Source organism: Syngnathoides biaculeatus, chromosome 6 (assembly GCF_019802595.1).
Source record: "Syngnathoides biaculeatus isolate LvHL_M chromosome 6, ASM1980259v1, whole genome shotgun sequence".
NCBI classification, from domain to species: Eukaryota; Metazoa; Chordata; class Actinopteri; order Syngnathiformes; family Syngnathidae; genus Syngnathoides; species Syngnathoides biaculeatus.
Genome location: NC_084645.1, coordinates 11,083,758 through 11,105,705, shown reverse-complemented (window position 1 = coordinate 11,105,705; position 21,948 = coordinate 11,083,758). Strand labels below are relative to the sequence as shown.

General features: G+C 40.4%; 1 protein-coding gene across 3 annotated transcripts in view; it reads right to left on the bottom strand.

The window, feature by feature from the left end:
- Nucleotides 1-1,737: 1,737 nt before the first annotated feature.
- The window catches only part of ranbp10 (RAN binding protein 10), a 66,012-nt gene continuing 45,801 nt past the window's right edge, over nt 1,738-21,948 (bottom strand). For 2 of the 3 annotated variants that reach the window (XM_061822272.1, XM_061822273.1), the window contains 12 exons: nt 19,132-19,299; nt 18,974-18,996; nt 11,641-11,825; nt 11,312-11,424; nt 9,912-10,020; nt 9,690-9,838; nt 9,398-9,614; nt 8,241-8,365; nt 7,902-8,053; nt 3,930-4,041; nt 3,340-3,481; nt 1,738-3,061 (listed from right to left, as the gene is read on the bottom strand). In XM_061822272.1, the coding sequence (XP_061678256.1) occupies nt 3,351-3,481; nt 3,930-4,041; nt 7,902-8,053; nt 8,241-8,365; nt 9,398-9,614; nt 9,690-9,838; nt 9,912-10,020; nt 11,312-11,424; nt 11,641-11,825; nt 18,974-18,996; nt 19,132-19,299 (1,484 nt within the window). In that variant the 3' untranslated portion in view covers nt 1,738-3,061; nt 3,340-3,350. Of the gene's footprint in view, nt 3,062-3,339; nt 3,482-3,929; nt 4,042-7,901; nt 8,054-8,240; nt 8,366-9,397; nt 9,615-9,689; nt 9,839-9,911; nt 10,021-11,311; nt 11,425-11,640; nt 11,826-15,711; nt 15,728-18,973; nt 18,997-19,131; nt 19,300-21,948 lie in introns of those variants that run through there. The other variant, XM_061822274.1, reaches the window with a different exon arrangement.

Below are 21,948 nucleotides of genomic sequence, written 5' to 3'. Positions count from 1 at the left end.
CTACCTGTCATTTGGAACCCACGAAGCTCTCATCCTCTGCACCCGTGCAATCCATTCTTTACGACGAACCGGGTCTCTTGCAAACTTAAGAAGGGTAAATCCATCCTCCCGAGTGTTCAAGCAATGGCCAGCAATGCAACGAACTGGCATTTTGGCTAACACGAAGGAACAACGAGCTACCTTCCCGGAGGTAAAACTAATAAAAACAAACGAGTCCACTTGAATCCTGCCACGAGCTACCTTCCCGGAGGTAAAACTAATAAAAACAAACGAGTCCACTTGAGTCCTGCCATACACGTCACTACCTGCTTGTTCCTGAAAATAAACTCCTCGAGAGGATTTTCATGGCGGGAGTGACAAAAAGCTCTATACGTCAAAATCATGTTTTGGGGTGAAAAAACGCATGGGTCCAAAGCACATATGAGTCATCAGTATAGAGTTACATGCCAGGTGTCTTCCTTCTTTCCTACTGTATGAAGAGTACAGTATTATAGTTTTTAATTCACCGGCGTGCCAGACAATGTTACACACTGTAATGTACAATATTGTAAGAAACAGCACTGCCCTCTTGTGTCCAACAGTGAAAAATGTTTAAATGGGCTTTTATTTTTTGGGGTTCACTGCCATGTGGTCGATTATTTTTTTCCCTTGTTTAGAAAAAAAAAAGTTTCAAGTTTGTTGCGAATCTACCATTTCCTATGCAGGCGTTGTCAGATTTGTAGCACTATTAGACCAAGCCCTTTTTGTACAGTTCTAAAGAAATCTGCCCTTACCAGTTTTTGCATTTTATTGGAGACGAAGTGAACAAATTTCTATTTTTTTCTAATAGCTCCAACACTTGGCCTTCTAACCAGAGATATTGATTCAATGACCTACAAGATTGTTTATTCTCTCTTGACAACATTTGCCAGTCAACACACATTACAATTTATAGTTACTTCGAGATAACACAGCACAATCCTCCATGAACCCATCAACTGATTCATAGAAAAATGAAACACGAAGTCATATGCTCTTGGATGTATTTTAATAAAAATAATTCTGTCAAAACAGAATACAATATTTCTTTAACACTTCCAGTACATATTTTTTAAAATTATAATTTTTACTTTTTTTTTTCTATAGATTTTCAGTCATGCTAAGTAGACATTTTTTTTCCAACTTAAAAAAAATCCTTTATTACTGTTGTGCTAAAAGGGAAAACAAAAACAAAATCACAATAGGAATCAGTTGTGCACTTTTTGTCTGCAAAGCCTTGAGTCATTCTCAACAAGGCCTTGGACCTTTTCCAACAAATCTCTTGCGTCACTGATCAGACCAGTGGTCATGTCTATGTGGGGACCGGGCCTCAAATATCGGCAAGAGTAAGGAGCATGCTCTCTTGAGGGATGAAACAGGAGGTTCTGTTCATGTAACAGGCATCCTTTCAAGTTGAAAGCAGATGTGCATGTGTGGTTATTATTTGACATAACATTTGATGATGAAGTTTGATCACATACTCTAATTGGGCTTTAAAATACCAAACATAACGCATACAAATGATCACTTGGGCATTTTCATGAAGAAGTATAGCCGTGTCATGTCACTTGCCAGGGTAAAAATGTCAGGCTTGAATATGATGCCCCAGGAAGATGAATTTGTTGGTACCTCACCGTAACTTATAATCCTACATGAAGTTCAATTTAACAAAATAACCACCCCTATTGGAAAGAGAAGAAAAAGCTCTTTTTAATTTAAAAAAAAAAATTGTGTTTTGTTGTATTCTTGGGAGTAAAAGCAATGTTTTGTAATTTTTTTTTCCAGAACAGATTTGCGAATGTTTAATTTGCAGATAAAGAAAAAAATAAAAGCACTCACATGTGCATGGGAATGAAGATACATTTATTCTATAGTAAACACAGAATAATTATTTGAACTGCGCTGACATAACTCATTTTGGATGTCAAGTGTGACTAAATGTGTCAAAATGATCTAAGCGCTGCTGCAGCAAGTTGTACATGACCACAAAATAAGCCAGGTATTTTTCCTTGGCTGTAAAATGTGAGGAAAAAATAGGTCAAGTTAGTTGTCAGTTACAAACATTTCTCTTGCAGAACGGAAGTAATAAAAGCAAAACGTTCTTATGCTATTGCTATGCAGTTCATGTTAATTTTTGCTAAAGTTTGCACATAAATTCGTGCTTATTCTTCTTAACTTGAGTAAACATGTACCCGTCTTTTATTTATTTTTCATTCAACTAAGGATGGTGTGGGAAAGTAATAGCATGTCCTCAGTTGTGTCAGTAACCACATAGCATTGAAGCAGTTTATGCTTACACTTTTTTTTTTTTTTAATTGAGGTTTAGGATTACTGTGGATGGGACGGGACAGAAAACATCAAAACTTTTTTTTTTTTTTAAATGCGCTGTCCATTAGAAAACTGATACGAAATAGAAACTGCTTAAAATCTAATACTTGGGGGAGGAGTTTTTAAAGATTGAACATCAAAGACGAGGTGAGCAAACATCTGCAAACATCTTTTCAAGCCTTTTGTTTCTCTCTCCTGGCAAAGTAAGTGTTCTGCTTGGCATTGCATTGTGAAAAGGATACTAGTCCGAGTGTATATTTCCGGGGCACTTGTATCTCATTCAGGATGATGTAATAATGACCAACTATTGCGAGGGTCACCATGGTAGCCAATTGTAGGCGGTGTGGCATAAGAGCTGGTGAAGCTGAAAATTGAAATATGTCGAAAACGTCTTGTTGGGAGTCAAAATCCACCAATGAAGAGCATAAAGGAGAAGGCCCATTTGTTTGGCAGAGATGAGCACTACAATCTGAACAAAAAATGTCTATCTAAACAGAAATATAATTATTTAAATTAGGTCACACATTTATTTGATAATACTAAATTAAAAAGGAAGCTTTCTTTTCTACTCTTCTCTCTGCTTTTTCTGTCTGGGCTGCCGGCTGTGTCGCTGACAGTGGGCCAAACACACCAATCACACACATGCTTTCTTCTCTGTAGCCATGACAATCACCTGGCGGACATGCCCACTCTATCAGTGCAACTTAACATGAACCTGTAGAGACAAAATTACAATAATTTATTATATGTGTATTTTTTCTTTGGGTAATGCTCTTAGAATATGATACGGTATGACAAAAATCATTAAATATTTCCAAGATTCTTGTATTGTGCATCAAGACAGGTGGGTCACAACTTTTGTATTTTGTATTATACACACACACACACACACACACACACACACACACACACACACACACACCACACACACACACACACACACACACACGCACGGTCATAGAATAACAATCAATCTGTCTCGTACATACTCACCCACAGAAAGGCTAGAGCAAAAAGTTGTCTACTCTGGCAAAGGAGCAGGAACCAGACCTGACCCGGGCCATTAGGTGCACACACTCTGTAGCCTGGCCAAGCGCTAACACCAGAGGAGGCTGCTTAGGCAGATTTTGGGACTCTAGATGAGAAACACGAATGATAATATCAGTCAATATGCACCTTCAATAAGAGTACAGGATGTGTACATCATCTAAATTGATACTGTTTCAACAATTTGGCCACTGCATTTTTTTCTATATCTAGTTTTACGATACTACTGAAAATATCTGGCTCAACACTAATACCATGCAATGTTAATGCTGTTTGAAATATGTAATGTCAAAACAACTAAGAAGACTTTATATAAGTGTACTTATTTCATCCTTGCATTCTTCAAAGACTCCTGAATGTAAGATGTTATCATTTCATATTTGCACGGGTATGTGAATGGAAAAACAAAAGGTGGATAGGCGGGATGGACTGGTACTGTACTAGGTTTTTTTTCTTGAATACTATGCTATACTATGGACTGAGTGTGATGTTACAGTTACAGTGTGTATCTGTTTCAGTGTCTGGTTTCTTTTTACCTAGTATGGCACTGTTGAGTGCTGAGCAGAGTGACTCTCTCTGTGTGGGGTCTAACTGCTGGCCCACGGGGCAGTTCCACGGATCAGAATACGCTAACAGGCTGAATGCATCCTGCAAACACATACATCCTCAACAACTTTGTCATGCCACACATTTCATCTCGACAAATATAAAGCACTCAGCCTGTACTATTTATGGAGGGGAAAAATAAAAACTGTTGGGCTTACATAATTTTTCTGCATTAATATTTTGGCCGTTTGGGGGCAGCAGAAACAAAAATGTGAACATGAAAAAAACAAGGACTTAAGTCCCCTTGATACTCCCGGGCCATATTGCATCATGTGACTACGCACTGGCCTGCCTCTGCATCACTTGACGCACATGAAAAAAATGGATGCCGCATGTAGAATGCCATGGAGGTCATCTCTTGTGACTGGTCCATTTTAGTCACATGCTGTATATTCACCGATCCTCTTAGTCCGACATACTACCTATGCTGCTGCCGCCTTCTTGGTTGATTTTGCGGAGTAATTAAACGTGCCATCTGGTCATTTAGGTCCAATTGTTTAGGCAGACACTGTTGCACAGTTGCCATTGTTTTTCCTTTGGTCCTTATTGCGGAAGATAAAGTAAAAACAGCTAAAAATTACCAAAGAATGCAAAGAAAACTCCAAATTGTGGCGTAGCCATAGGGACGCATTAAATTTGGAGGAGAAATGCAGGCCATTTTCCAAATCGTGTGCATGGGTTCCGTTCGAGTCTAAAACAAATTCCACGCAGGATAGCCCCCCAGTTACTGCCCACGCGAACATAAAGAAAATCCTTCACAAAAATTGGCCAATTATATGAAGGTCTTCCAGTGGATTTTAAGTGTGCAGAGCAGTGAGAAAGAATCTACTAACGAACAAACTAAAAGGCCGGACTGCACCGTGAGGAGCACAACTTCAGCGTTAACACGAGATGAAAATGACTGAGCGATTGAGACTGATATGATGTGTGAGACTTTCTGAGGTTCTTCAACTCCAATACTGAGTGGTTTCAGTGAACAGGAGGAGGATGAATAAAAACAATGACTTTTCCATTATGTTGGAGCCATTTTACTGCTCTTTTACCTACACTGTTTACAAACACAGTATGTAAATAAACATTTACAAAGTCTTTCTTTGTCCATCCATCCATTTTCTACCACTTTTACGGATCGGGTCGCAGGGGAAGTCGCTCCAGCAGGGATACCCAGATTTCCCTTTCCTCGGCCACTTCTTCCAGCTCTTCCGGAGGGATCCCGAGGCGTTCCCAGGCCAGTCGAGGGACATAGTCTCTCCAGCCTGTCCTGCGTCGTCCCAGGGGTCTCCATCCGGTGGGACATGCCCAGAAAACCTCACCAGGGAGGCGTCCGGGAAGCATCCGAATCAGATGCCCCAGCCACCTCATCAGGCTCCTCTCACTGCGGAGGAGTAGTGGCTTGACACTGAGGCCCTCCCAGATGACCGAGCTTCTCATCCTATCTCTCAGGGAGAGCCCAGACACATTGCAGAGTCAGGCCACTTGTATAGGGGGATCTTGTTCTTTCGGTCACGACCCACAGCTTGTGCCCATAGGTGAGGGGAGGAACAGAGAGCGACTGGTAAATGCAGAGCTTTGTATTTCCACTTAGCTCCCTCTTTACCAGAACAGACCAATACAAAGTCTGCATTACTGCAGACACTGCACCAATCCATCTGTTGATCTCCCGCTCCATTCTTCCCTCACTCACGAACAAGACCCCAAGAACTCCTCCACTTGGGGCAGGATCTCATCCTCGACCCAGAAAGGGGCATTCCACCCTTTTTCGACTGAGGACCATGGTCTCTGATTTGGAAATGCTTATTCTCATCCCAGCAGCTTCATACACTCAGCTGCGAACCGCTCCAGTGAGCGTTGGAAATCATGGCTTGATGAAGCCAACAGAGCTACAACATTCGCAAAGAGCAGAGATGTGATGCTGAGGCCACCAAACCGTACACCCTCTAGGCCTCGGCTGCGCCTAGAGATTCTGTCCATAAAAGTTCTAAACAAAATTCGTGACAACGAGCAACGTTGGCGGTGTCCAATTCTCACCGGAAACGAGTCAGACTTATTGACGCCAATGTGGACCACACTCTTGACAGTGGTTGTACAGGGACCGAACAGGCTTTAATCAGGGGGCTCTGTACCCCATATTCCCAAAGAACCCCCCACAAGATTCCCCGAGGGACACGGTCGAATGCCTTCTCCAAGTCCACAAACCACATGTAGACTGGTTGGGCGAACTCCCATGCACCCTCGAGGATCTTGCCGAGGGTGTAGAGCTGGTCCACTGTGCCACGGCCAGGACGAAAACCATTGTAGGAATCATTGTGATCATAATTATCATACATTTGCTTCCAATAAAAAAATGCTTTGCTCTGCTCTAGATAACATGGCTGCCTCCTAGCAGGAGATAGCAAGAACAAAAACATCTAATCATCAGAACTGTTAGAACTGCTGCCTGTTAAAGAAATGATGACACACATGTATTCAACAATCCCACACATGCACATGAACAAACATGTACACTTTGTTTCGAACTGTTTTGCTTGTCGTCTCCTTTTTGTAACATCCATGGAAATAAGGGGCGTCTCAAAACTAAATAAATAGAGGTGCTGAGGAAAGGATAATCAGAGAGTCCAGTGGTGCATTGTACGAGACAGTTCCTCTCCTCTCTCCTCGCGAGACTTGAACTGGTGTCTTTGCTTCCTTTTTTGTCCTGTTTAATGAATATCTGATTGGTGAACCTGACAACCACATTGCTCCTCCTGGATCTGAGATTCAACTTCCCGACGAACCCTCCTCTCCAGCACCCCTGGATTGACTTTACAAGGGAGGCTGAGGAGTGTGATCCCCTATAGTTGGAACACACCCTCCGGTCCCCCTTCTTGAAAAGGGGGACCACAACCCCAGTCTGCCAATCCAGAAGCACTGTCCCCGATGTCCAAGCGAAGTTGCAGAGGCTTGTCAACCAGGACAGCCCCACAACATCCAGAGCCTTTAGGAACTCTGGCGAATCTCATCCACCCCCAGGGCCTTGCCACCAAGGAGTTTTTTAACCGCCCCGGTGGCCTCAAGAGCCCGCCTCAGTGAACCCAGACTCAGCTCCCTCATGGGTAGGTGTGTTGGTGGAATTAAGGAGGTCTTCAAAGTATTCTCCCCACCGACTCACATTATCCCGGGTTGAGGTCAGCAGTGCCCCATCCCCACTATACACAGTATTGACGGTGCACTGCTCCCCCCTGAGACGGGGGAAACTTGTTGCAACACAAATCCTCTTTTGAGTTTCAACTGTCAGACGGATAACCTAAAGTTCTTCAGCAAAATATCTTGCATACTGTGAATTTCTTTTTCCACAGATGAGAAAGCTGTCCAGGCTCTGATGTGCCAAAACATGCACATACCACGATACTCCCTCCACCAAGCTTCAAAGTTGGGATAAGGTCTGTGAATGCTCAAGATTATTCTCATTAAAAATACAGAAACATATTTCTGGGGTATAAGCTCAAGAACACAGTATTCTTGTGATTTAGATGAAGATCAGACCCCATTTTGACCAATTTATACAGAAATTTAAGAAATTCCAAGGGTAAAATTACAGAGGGTTGTGTAGTTTTTGAGCAATGAGCAATTTGTATGAGTGAAATAAAACTATTGAAACTTTCAAATCTCCACAAGTTTTGTTAAAAGAAAATTACATGACCGACAGATGTTGGTTATGAAGTGCATGGACTTTAAATAATATTGTGTATTTCAAGATATTCCTCTTTTTTTTCCCCAGTACAAAACAGTCACACCGGGATTTAACTGTTCCCAAACACAGAAAGCTCTTCATCAGAGTTCTGGCATAATTTTAACATTTAGGACAGTTGTTAGTGCGAGGTATGTGTGGGTGTGCAAGGGGAAGTGTGTGTGTGTGTTAATACCTGCAACATCTTCTTATGTGTTGTATTCTTTCCATACTCGCGGCACAGCTTTTCATTCAGTGCCTGAAGTTCCCTTCCAAATTGTATCATCCTTTCTGTAGCTGCCTGGTTCCCTCCACAAAGTTGTCTGCCATTTCTATAACCCTCTTCTCCTGGTGACCCACACAGACACACATATTAGCAGTTTACCTTGATAACCAGGGAGGTAAGCAATGTGTGATGAACAAAACAGACCACATGAAGTTGAATTATAATACAAAATAAATGAGAAAATTAATTAAAGTAGTCTGATAATGTTTCATTACAGTCTGCATCTGTGCATGCTTGTGACACCATTACCAATGCTGTTGTCATCTGGCTGAAGTATCTCTTGGTGTTTATATGTGCCATTCATGATACGATGGGTTGAGCCCTCAACAACCCCATTAGTGTAGTGTTCCGCTTCAATCTCCATCTCACTGTCACTATACACACAAACACAAAGACAGGCACAATGTAATTATTCTTTCACTTTGAGCATTATACTAGGGCTGTTGTTATCAAATATCTCTAAAAATCAATTATTCTCTTTATGCCATCAATTAATTAAAGTGTCTTAATTATTACTTTAGTCAAACAGAAATATAAAGAGTCTGCTTTCACATAAGACTACAAAAATGTGAGAATTGTTTTTGTTGATAAGCTTATGTCAGAGAATTTGAACAATTAATCAAAATACAATAATACAAACAAAATGATTGATTGTCAATCGATTATTGTAATTATAACACTTCTACAATACCGGTACAAATGTTACCCAAGACATACCTATGCATTATGAGTTAAAATTGTAACATCAGAGCTCTCATATCACCAAGCAACAAGAAACAGATATCCCATTGTCTACAGTAATGAATTGGAAAAATAGTCAAAATGTGGAGCGGATCTCAGTTTGGTGCTATTACAGCTAACCTTCCATTTGAGAAATGTGTTGGGAGATTCAGCTCTTTTATTCGTTGGATAGGACATACACTATCACTCAGGCCTGATACTGTCTAAGTGGCTCTCCCCGTTATTGATTTGAGCTCTTCCACATTACACATATGGTGGTCGGTTCATATTGCTTAGCTATATTCCAGGAAAGTGTGTACCAAACCCTTTCAGAGGGAGAGGAACAATTTTGAGTGCCGAAGGAGCTGTGGATCATGCCCAATAATCTCATTGTTTGGCTCTTGAAAAATTCATCCACCAGTATGCCAAGATTCTTGCTTTGTGCACTGGGGCACAGTCATAAACAGGTAACAGCCTACTGAAAATGTTCCCACAAAGGTAGTAGCACAGAAATTTAAAAGATAGTTCGGTAAAATTAAGAATTATTCACATTCACGCCCCCTTCTAGAATAAAGCGCTTAATTAAATACCGGTAATTGAATTACAGTCAAAGTGTGCTTGAATATCATAGATTGTTTCAAGACTAAGTGTTTTTTTGACACCATATTAAGACATCCTTTTCTCACCTGGTTTCTTGGTTGCTGTTGTTGCTGTGTGGCTGGCTCTTGGTGGAGTCAGAAGAATTTGACTCAGAGTAGTTGATGGATGAAGGTGAGGAGGAGGTGGATGAGGAGGCTGAGGAGGACGTGCTGGGGTATTTTATGTTGCTGCTAACAACGCTACTGTGGCTTTTTGATTTTTTGGAGGGAGTCACCCCATTACTGCATGTTGGGCTTTCTCCACCTGGAGGAAGTAGGAAAATGTATTGACAAATAACTGTTGTGATTAATCTAAAAATGGGTCTAAAAGGAAATCTACCTCCAGTGTGCATGTTTGAATTTCCTGCCCCGTGGCAAGGGCTAACATTGGGAGAACCAGGGTAACTCCCTTGGGACTTGGGAGAGCGAATGGTCAAGCAGCGAACCTCACTGTCTGTACCGTTCACCATTTCCACAAACTGACGACACCTAAAAAAACATGCATATTGGTCTTATTAACTTTTTTTCAAAAAATCCCCAGCTTTGAATCATCATGACTTACTTCAACATGAACAGAAGATTTGGGTTGCGTTCTAATAGGTCAGGATAAAGTTGCTGAGTAGCGTCAATGGCTTCACCCACACGTCCTTCCAGCACCAGCTTTTGTATTCCTGTTTGGCAAAAGTAATTGAAAGCATGCACACAATGTGATACCTCTCTGAGCCACAGGTTGGGATTCTTAGAGAAAACACATTGAGTAGTCTTTTAAAAATGTAACTAAAGAGGTGTGTACATGCATGTGAATGTAATATCAATAAAAATGAAAAAAATATTACAATCTTGGTATAGAAATGGTTTGCGCCCCAACTTTTTTTATCCAGGGTGTCTAAGGAAAAAGTCCCTAATTTCATGATGATCTGACCTCTAAACCAATTCCATTCAATGATAAAGATGGAGTCCATAGATTTCCAATCAATGATAATTTTATTTTCGGTCTTGTTGTCCTTAATACACATGTCAAAAATCTCCCCCTTTTACTTCCAAATGTAACATTTGGTCATTATGGCCAAACAGCTCCACTTTAGTTTCATCAGACCAAAGGACATGTGTCCAGAATTTAAGATCTTTGTCTTTGTGTCATTTTGCAAACTGTAATCTGTCTTTTTTTACATTTCCTTAGGAGTTATGGCTTCATTCTCTGTAAGTAGGCTTTCAGCCCATGTCGGTGCCAGACTTTTTTCAGTGTGGAGACTGACACTTTTTTTAACAGCTTCATCCAGCATCTTCACAAGAGCTCTATGTTTTGTTATGGATTGATTTGCACATTTTGGACCAAAACTCGTTCATCTCTGAGACACAGAGCCCATGTTCGTCCTGAACAGTGTGATGACTGGACATTCCCATGTCTTTAAAGTTGTGTAAAATTGTACTGTCTCACCTCTAATTTTGGATTCACTCATTCCCTGCCATTTAAAGCATGTATACAGGGTGTCAAAAACGTATGTTAACTAGAAGGGTGGGCAGTAAATGAGTTTAGACTGAATGAGTAACATTTATGTTGTGTCAATGCATAGCTAATAAACAGGGATTTAAAAACATTTTATTTTCATTTTCAAAGTATTTATTGCTCAAGTAACCGAGAAAATTAGAAGAAATGTGTATACTTATTTTGAAAATCAATTTAGAGTGTGCACCCCTAAAAATGTTTTAATTACCATTGGGTTTATCTGTGCTCCAAGTAAAAAAGTTAGTCTGGAGCATAGGCATATACTGTGGAAAGCTTTTGTTTTCAATACAGTCCAGACTTAAAAGCTCTTATGTCTTATAATAATTTTAAGCAGATACATAGCAATTATGCTTCCTCTTTTCTGTTAAGTATAACAGTAGGCTTCTACAACAAGTAAAAAATGTTGCATAACCAAATAAGACAAAGAAATTAATGTGTGTAATTTATTAACTTACTTTGTCTGTTCTTTATAGATGTCTGGTCTTCTTGTATCATTGTCTCTGTGGCTCTGGCAAAGGCAGTGGCAGTGGCATAGTATCCATGGTGGACAAGGTAGCTTGACACCATACTAGAGTCAAAGTAAGTAGAAACACTTGGCTGTAAAGCGCTCAATTGAAAGATTTAATGAGCATCCCTTTACTCATACAATCCTGTAGGTTGGTTTCGGACAACACAAAGCATCTCGGTAAGAAGACACTACAAATCATTATATCGTCTATATAACAAGATCCAAAACTCAGCTCCGATCTGTAGTTGTGTATGGTAAAGTCACAATGAAACTTACTTCTGCAGGACAGCCTGCCAGTCACCCAGCCTTTCTCCTATTGGGAAGCGAGCAATCATCCCATGGATTTTAGCTTTCCATTCACTCATGTAGTCCTCAATGTCAAAGACAAATGGCTGCTGTCCAAAGTTTGCATCAACAATCTCACCCGGAGTTTGTAGTCCCACTGTAGGGTACAAATTAGGCTGTGTGGAGAGAAGAGTAGAAGATTTGAAAAATAAGATACCTATATCACTGTTATCTGTCACTCCTTAAGTTCCATTGTGTCCATCAATAATAAACATTTCTAGTTGGTCCATAATGACGCACCCAGGAACAAAGAAGCTTTTTGAAATGTCAAAATGTAAAGACTGATTGCAGCAGTCAACATTGGAAGTGCCCCAAAGTATACACGTGGACAAAATCATTGCTACAACTCTGTTAAAGAAAAAAAAAAAAACAACATAATGGTCACAGATATAACTTGATTCTAAAAAAATATTTATAAATTAAAATTTCTGGTCATCAGCCAAAGGCAGGGCACTAGTGTAAAATTCGCAAATGATTCATTAATAACGAATGAACGAACTGAAGAAAAACGGTTTATGAAATGATTGGGGTTTTTTTTTTTTTTTTTTTGCTAGGCTGCCGCCGGCCGGAGTGGGGTTGGCGAGTCGTCTGGGAGCGGAAACGGAACTGTTGAAGCGTTCTGTCACTTACTTTTGAATATTTACAAATGATCAATGAAAATCCAGCGTGGAGGAAGGAGTGATACTGATTTGCATCTCACCAGCGATGTCTCTAAGTTCTGTGAATGACCAATGACCAGCCAGTGTCAGGCAGCACTGTGCTGGCAGAGGAGGGACCTAAATTAACTGAGGAATTTGTTCTTGAAATTGTATTCTGAGGAACTATGTGATTCATTCAATGAATTTTTTGGTCAGATGAACTGAGTGATTTCTTCACTGAATCGGTGTACAGAGGAAGAGAAGAGTGATTCATTCTTGGGAGGGGCTGTTGCGCACTGAGTGTTCGCTGACCTGTTGTACTGAGGAAGAGTGATTCATTCATGATCCGCCAAGGCGCGAAGCACTAGTATGATGAGTGAATTGTTCGCCAGAGGAACGACGTACTACGCAGTTGAGCGTACTCATGAGTGATGTTAGCAGATTTAAATGAATGAATAATAAATATAGATATGTACACATCATTCCTAGGCCCCGTAGCTCAGTGGTTAGAGCACTGGTTTGGTAAACCAGGGGTTGTGGGATCGTATCCCACTGGGGCCTCCACTCCCTGAGAAGGGTTGCGTCAGGAAGGGCATCCGGCGTAAAAATTGTGCCAAACATATGTATGCGTTCATCTGAGATTATACGCTGTGGCGACCCCGAAAGGGACAAGCTGAAAGAAACACACACACACACACACATCATTCCCTGTGTCTCACATCATTCCCTGTGTCTCGAATGCAATCTTAAAGCCTTGTTCTATTTCATTACAATAATAATACTGGAATACATAAAACTGTTTTAGTGTTTTGCAACACTCAAAGACACTTCCCACAAAACAAAACAAAAATAAAAATTCACACTACATTCACAACTATGGGCATTTCTGAGACTTCAATTAACCTACCATACATGTTTTTGGGATGTGGGAGGAAACTGTGGTACCTGGAGAAAACCTAAGCAGGCATGAAGAGAACTTGCAAGAGATAATCACCGCTTTAGATAATCAGTAACCAATTACAAGCGACAATTCCCCCTTGGCCCCCGGACAACAATGCTAGGCTAGCAGACAACCTGAAGAGCTTTTACTGTAGATTTGAAAAGGACTCTTTGACTCCAGATACACACCAAGTCGCACCACCAACCTTTTCAACACCTCCAACTTCTGCGTTGACAATCCACGAAGAGGACATGAGACACATCTTCATACAACAAAAGATTAACAAAGCAGTGGGCTCAGACCTTGTGTCCCCATCCTACTTCACAGTCCGCAAAGAGCAACTTGATCCAGTCTTCACAAAGATTGTCAACAGGTGGATCTGTGCGGAATACCAACCTGCTTTAAACCCTTCACCATCATCCAGTACATCTGCAATCCCAGGTCTGAATGACTACAGGTAAATTGGCTTGAAATCTGTGCTCATGAAGTCCTTTGAACATCATGTGCTGGATCGCCTCAAGAGCGTCGCAGGTCCACAGCTGGACCCACTGCAGTTTGCCTATTGAGCTAACAGGTCTGTGGATGATGCAGTCAACATGGGTCTGGACTTCATCCTTGAACACCTCAACAGCGTGGCAACCTATGTGAGGATCCTGTTCGTGGATTTCAACTCTGCATTCAACACAATCATCCCCCGAACTCCTCCTCCTCAGCGTCTCATCGGTTATCTGCCAGTGGATCTACAACTTTCTGACTGCCAGGCTACAGCAGGTGAGCCTAGGGGACACCACCTCATCCACATGCACCATGAGCACTGGAGCACCCCAAGGTTGTGTCCACTCCGTGCGTCTCTTCTCACTCTCCACAAACTGCTGCTCCTCAATGCATCCAGTTGTCAAACTCCTGAAGTTCACAAATGACACTACAGTCAGCGGGGTCTTCAAAGATGGAGACGAGTTTCCGTATCGACAGGAAGTGGAGAGCCTGGAACTTTGGTGTGGCTGACACAACCTGGAGTTGAACGCGCTCCAGACTGTAGAGATTGACCATCGACTTCAGGAGACATCCTTAACCACAGCTCTTGTGTCAACCTTCAAGACCAAGTTCCTGGGAATTACAGTCCCACAGGACATGAAGTGGGAGACAAACATGAAGTCCATCCTCAAAAAAGTCCAGCAACGGATGGACTTCCTGTGGCTTCTGAGGAAGCACAGCATGCTACAGGACGTGCTGAGACACAGCGATTGCCAAAAACTCCAAACTCTACTGCATTGGACAATCAAAACTGCTGAACGGATTTTCGGCACCAGCCTACCCACCCTTGAGGACTTGCATACCACCTGAACTAGGACCAGAGGAGGCAAGATCCAATCAGACCCTTCACATCCTGGCAACCAGCTCTTTGAGCTCCTTCCCTCGGGTAGGCGCCATTCAACAATTTAATCCAAAACTAGCAGGCATTCAAACAGCTTCTCCCCTCATGCAATTAAATTCTTGCACACCTAACGTTTAATTCACCTCCTATCCTGGAAATTTTCTGCCTTGTGTTTGTCACATTCTGATGGGCCAATTAGTATTTAAATCATAGATTATTCATGCACTCTCTGCGGTAATCTGACCAATCTGCAACATCTATACATTAGTTGTTGAACAATATTAGCCTCTCGTAACAGAGTAGCATCTTTACCACTTGCACAATCAACTGAGGACTATTTGGAACATTTGTACAATTGACATTGTCCAAGACTATCCCACAACTCGTCACTTTAATCTGCATACACTCCTTGCAATTCTGAAAAACCTTTTGCACAATGGCCATCGCACTGGACTATCACTCTAATGGGCATTCTTACTGCTCTAAATGCTAGATGACAATCCATCCTTTCCTCAACTGTGAATTAAAACAAGTTCTCCGTCAATTGACTGTCTGATGTCGTGCTCAACATGTATGTCATACTAGGGCAGCTCCAACTACTGGAGACAAATTCCTTGTGTGTTGAATTCATACTTGACCAATATGGGTTGATTCTGAATTTCACACATTGATTAAAAACAAGCTGTGATTTACTAGCAAACTTTTTCCAACTTAGCCATGCTAAAGAGGGCAGTGCCCAGTTGTACAGTTGGGGTTGCACAATCAGGCCAGAAACCACCTAACAAAGAAAACTAACATTGGCAAGAGAAATTATGCAGAAAAGATGGAAAAACAGTTTTTAAATAGCAAAAGTTTATCAAAGTAATGGGACCAAGACTTGTGTCCTCATTCTGCCTCAAAGTCTGCACAGACCTTTTTTTTTTTGACTAGGGCCCCATTTCCAGCTGAAGAAGAACAACCCCCCAAAGCATGATGGTGTCATCACTATGTTTCATAGTAGATATAATGTTTATCTGGTAATGAGCAGTGTTGTGTTTGTGTCCTAATACCTTTTAGAACAGGGGTCACAAATGCGGTGCCTGCGGGCGAATGGTAGTCCGCGAGGACCACATAAGGCGCCAGCGAGGTATGTTCTAAAAATACCAAAGGCCACAAATAGTTACTATTATTTGTGCTTTAAACTCTGAATCTGACTTGCTTACATGAATAAAATTTTAAAATACCTATAATGTCATTTAGCACAATAAATTAAAACAAAAATATTTTATGTACGTGTAATGAACTGAGTCTGAAATTTGCCGCAAACAGGTCACGTAGCCCTTCCTATGATCAGTGCTCACGAAGTAGCCCTCAGCCTCAAAAAGGTTGCTGAGTCCTGTTTTAGAAGTAACAGTTATTACTTAAAAATTATAAAGAAACCATGGTTTCATTGACCGTAACACATTTTCCTCATGTGTTTGTGAGATTTTTGCATTTAGTCAGACCTGGATGTTTTTCTTTGTAAGACAATACAGTCTTGCCACCAAACCGCATACCCCAAACATGGCTGTTGTCACATGTACTAAAAAGGTAATACTTGCAAGAAACGCCATCAGCTTCTTCAATGTTGTCAAGGGCATTTTGGCAGCCAACCCTGATCAGTTTTCCTCGTTTTTTTTCAACAATTTATAGGGACATCTTTGGTAATGTCACAATTTTACAATATTTTCTTCACTTTGGTCACTGTTGTAACTGTCTTTCATGGAATATATGATGTAATTTTCATATGAGCAATAACCATTTGAAAAACATTGTAATAATAAAGTTTGCAAGGGTTCAAATGTATTTAAAATATTGGGCATTCATATTAAAGGCAATCCTTATTGACTTGAGAAAATTGTGATGGCCCATCAAAATAAGACAAAAGTGGATAATAGTAAAGAAATAAAGAACTTCATAAAAATCACGAGTTGCACAATCTACACTTCGGGAGAAAGTATTTGTACAGTTCACAAAGTGTACAAGTTATCCCACTTCGATAAGTGGTCTGTAATTTTCATCACAGCCACACTTCAGCTGTGAGAGACAGATTGCGAAACAAAAACACTGTAAAACAGAAAAACTGTGAAACAAAAAACAATAAAATCACATTGTATGATTTTGTATATTCCAAAGGAAAAGAGAGACACCTGCCAACCATTAAGAATTCTGCCTCACAGACCTGCCATCTAATCTTTAAAAAGCTCTTCTATCCTCAATATATTACCTGTATTAAAGACACTCGTTTGAACTCTAAATCTGTACAAATGAAAACTCTCCATACCCACAAACAGTCAGACTCTAATCCAATCTTTCCACCACGGCCAAAACCAGAGAGCTATTCAAGCACACTGGTGACAACATTGTAGACCTGCACAAAGGTGGTATCAGCTACTCCACAATCGGAAAGCAACTTGGTGAGATCAACTTTTGTCGTTATTACTAAAAGATGGGGGAAACATAAGATGATTTAAAATCTCCCTCGACCCTAGAATATAGAAGATCTCTGTTGTGGGGTATCGATCTTGTGACTCGGAAGAGATTGCCTCAAAACCTGAGGAAGATCTGTTCAATGACCTTAAGAGAGCTGCAACCACAATCACATAAGTAATAATTAGTAACACACTACGTTGTCGTGGATTCAAATCCTGCAGCACCCAAATGTCCCTTGCTTAGGCACATCTCCAGACCGGTCTAAAGTTCAAAAGTGACTGGATGATCCAGAGGAGGATTGACAAAATGTCATGTGGTCAGATGAGTTCAAAATACCATATTTTGATAAAAACACCACTTGCTGCGTTTGAATGAAGAAGAAGAATTAGTGGCCCAAGAATATCTTAGCCACTGTATAGCATGAGGGTGGAGAGATCATGATTTGGGTGTGCTTTTCTACAAAGGAACAGGATGATTGATCTGTATAAAGGAGAGGATGAATGGGGATTTTCGACAAAAGCCTGCATCCCCCAAATCTGGCTGGGTCCAGCATGACAATGACCCCAGACACAAAGTCTGGGAAAGTAAGGAGAGGCGCCGGAAGAAGTATTTCAAGGTCCTGGGGTGGCCTAGGCAGTCTGTAGACCTCAAACCAATTACAAAAAAAAAAAGGAAAAAAGAAAACAATTCTTTGGAGAGGGTTGAAAGGCAATTTTGGCCAGTGACAGCCCCAAAACATGATAGACCAAGAGAAGCTATGCATGGAAAAGGGGCCAAAATATATCATATTCTGTCTCCCACAGTTGAACTGTACCTATGATGAAAATTACAGACATCTTTTTAAGTGGAACAACTTAGACAATTGGTGGGAGTCCAAATACTTTCTTCCTCTCCCTACGTTGCCCTTCAAACTTTCTGGATGCAGTGAATAAATGACAAGCTCATTCCGTACATTAAACCAGTCTTTATACAATCAGTAGGGAGATAACTCAGGTGTATTTAACCAACATAAGGCTTTCTCCCGTGCCATTATTGGTGAAGACAGCTTGAGTGACATAGGAGGACCCTTTGATAAAGAAGTTAAAAAAGGAACAAAGATACATTAGTCTTATCTGTATTCCCAGATAAAATCACGTTGTTGAAATCCTGCATTTTTTGGGCACATTATTTCCTTGCATTTAATGAGGAACTGCTTTATTAAATTGTTGTCTGAGAACGGTTTGCTGTTTTGTGAAATACGTTTAGCCACTGCATTGCTTGCTGTTGTGGTGTTTTCCAGTGTTTTATGATCATGGAATAAACTGTTTTTGAGCAGGCTAGCTGCCATTTGCTTGACTTTCTGTGTTCATTTTGAACAGGAGTACATGTAGGGCTGATATTTGGTCTCATAGTGCCGAAATACACCATATTCTTTGATCACCTCAACATCCTTATTGCAAATCAAACACAGTTTGTTGATTTTTTTTTTTCAAGAAATATTGATTTTCTCACCATGTTTGAAACCTATATTTTCCCTTGCTATCTTGGAATTCTTTGGTGCTGCTATTTTTTCTGAATGGCTGTATAGGATTTTACTGAGGGTCATTGAATGCATCAGGAGGCAAGTGTATCATATTTACTGCGTTTGTTTTGCCTATCACCATCTGGTTTGAAACCGAGAAGGGCAACTGAGTTGATCGCAATCTTCTTGTGCGGCCCATATTCAATAAATAATTTGCCGCAGGGCAATAAAAACTGTTCCCTGGGCTGTAGTTTGGACACCCCTATTTTAGACATTTTATATCAACTGTAAGTCAATCAAAGTAGATCCCCTCAAGTTGAGACAGTAGCATATCGTAAATGTTGCAACATGATACTTACGGGGAGGTCTGTGAAAGCTACACCTGTAAGATAAAAAAAAAAAAATTAAATACACAAAGGAATTCCAAGCAATTAAGATATTTTACTAGTAAATCCATGACAATATTTTACAGGTAAACTCATTAATTATACATGTACATGGATCAATTTCCACTGACCTAAACTGATGCCATTTTTGGTGTAAAAACAAGTGTTGTTGATGAGATTAACACAGCAGCCAATCACATCACCCGTTGTAAAAGTTGGACCGTATGGTTGGCCAGTCCCGGAGGAGCAGAAGGAATGCCCGTCATCTCCATGGTAACCATATGAGTGCTTGTCCCATCCTGAAATAGGGCAAGGATTAGGATTAGATTTTACTTTATACTTTCAACCCTTGTGGAAAAAAAATGCTCGGTGTCACAAGGATATTGAGTTTGTGAATTGTTATTTTCAAGTGAATAAGTAAATTGTTCAGTGACAGGAATATCTTCGTTACAGCTAATGCTCACAATCATTCCCAGTTTGCCTACAACTGGATTAATTTTGCATTGCATGAGAATTCTTTGATATCCAGTTTGTGTTCATGGTGCAGTGAAGTAGACAGCCATCTGGGGGCTCTCTTGAGAACAAACTAGTGAGTCACATTCAGCAGGTACAAAAGCATAAAAAGCCAAAATAGGAGAGGTTAGCACTTAAAGCAATGAAGAGAATGGTTATGGATGGAATTTGGTTATTTAACTATACAATTTTTTATTCCTTATGTTTTTCTCTGATAAATTGTTTTGTCGAGACAAAAGAAAGCAAGTCGGATACAGTATGGAAATGTTTTCTTTATTTAGATAATTGTGTAATATTGAGCTCAAATACAACAAGAATGGCACTCAGAAACCTGGTGAGGTAAAGTATCCAGATTTCAATGAACAAGAGAAAGATCCAAATCAACAATTAAGTTAATTTTCTTTAGTGTCCTGTACAAAAGAAAGCAAGTCGGATAGAGTATGGAAATATTTTCTTTAGATAATTGTGTAATATTGAACTCAAATACAACAAGAATGGCACTCAGAAACCTGGTGAGGTGAAGTATCCAAATTTTAATGAACAAGAGAAAGACCCAAATCAACAAAAGTTAATTTTCTTTGGTGGCCTGTACAGACACATACTGTGACTGAAAACTATATTGGACCCCAAAAGGGGTTCTGACAAGGTCAAGTGAGACCTCAGTTCAGAAATTAATAAATGAAGTCAGTACATTTGATTTTTTGAGTACTTTCACACAGAAGACTCACAAAGTTGATGACATGACAAAAGATTTTATGGGGTTAGTTAAAAGTTGAGTTATGTGATAAAATGCAAGCAGGCAACTTCCAGCAAGTAGTCAACTGTAGTTTAACTAAAATTTGGGCTTTTATGATGCATACTGAGTCCTCCCCAAACATACCCGAAGCTCAAGAAACCAAGGTGTGGTTACTCTATCTACCAAAAGGGCTACCAGAAAAGACATTGTAAATGACAAACACAGTGCGCTACACACTATACACAATGGCGAGCAAGGTGTTGGAATATGAGGAGGAGGATTTCAAAGTACAGGAGCACCCAACTGAACTTGGTATCATCAAACCAATCAGGAGTCTGAAGAGGAACAACAACAAGCAACCAAGTAGCAGCTGAGCTGCTAAGCGGTTTGTGTGTGGGGAAAAAAACAGTTACTGCTCATAACCTGTTCAATACGGTCCCAACAGTTGTGCACGTTGCCAGCACCATCTTGCAATGAGCGTGTTTTTCAGCTACAAGGACAGGACGACTGATTGCATTCAAAGGTAAGATTTATGTGGCCAAGTACACGGATATCCTCCAGTGTGCTAAGGACCTCAGACTGGGCCCAATGTTCAGCTTCCAACAAGACAATGACCTAAAGCACAACAGCTAAAATAAAGGAGTGTGTTCATAACTCTGTGAATGGTCTTGAATGGCCCAGCTAGAGACTTGTCTTAAACCCAACTGACCGTCTCTCGAGAGACCTGAAAATTGGTTTCCATCAATGTTCAACGATGCAACCTGACAGAACTGGAGAGGACCTGCAAGGAGGAAAACCAAAGGATCCCTCAATCCAGGTGTGACAAACCTTCACCATTCCCAAAAAGATTCATGCCTGTATTAGCTCAAAAGGATGCTTCTACTAAATATTGAGCAAGGTGTCTACATACTTATGGCTGTCTGATATTTCAGTTTTTTTTCTTTTTTAATAAATCTGCAAAACTTTCCACATGGGGTGCTTTTTGTACATTAAAAAAAAAAAATCTGCAAATTTTTAAAGTTAAATTTTTGTCAAACATTGCAAAAATCTCTATTTACCCTACAGCTAGGCTTCAGCTCACCTGTAACCAGTGGGACGATAAGTAGAACATGAAAAGTATGCATGAACTGTCATATACGCTGTCTTTTGCAACTGTCAAAAAATGTCAAAATTTCAGCAGACAAGAACAATGCTTGGAACTTAAGAAAAACACAATATGCTCTCTCAGTTTACATTGGCAAACTATAATGCTTTGTGTAACAAAATCAGCGTCTCGTAATTGGAATTTGCAGTTAGTCTTAACTACTCAGACCTGTTAGAGCTCTATGTAACTTATTGTAGATTGTATGCATTTAAAAGGACCAGAGAGAAAAATAAACGTTGTGTATACACAACACTGAAAATAAAAATATAAGTTGGCAAAATTCATATTGTACATTTAGAGTAAACAAACCGATGCCAGAATTGCTGATGTGAGCGAATCCACCTATTGAAGTTCAATAAAAATAAATAAGAAAAAAAAATCCTTCAATCCATTTTCTCCTGCATATTCGAGGTCCTGTCATGAAGGTAGCAGATTAAGGAGGGAACTCCTTCGGTCTTCACTCTCCCCAGCCAGTTCGTCCAGCTCTTCAGGGAGAATCGCAAGCTTTCGCAGGGCAGCCGAGAGACAGAATTTCCAGCATGTCCTGGGTCGTCC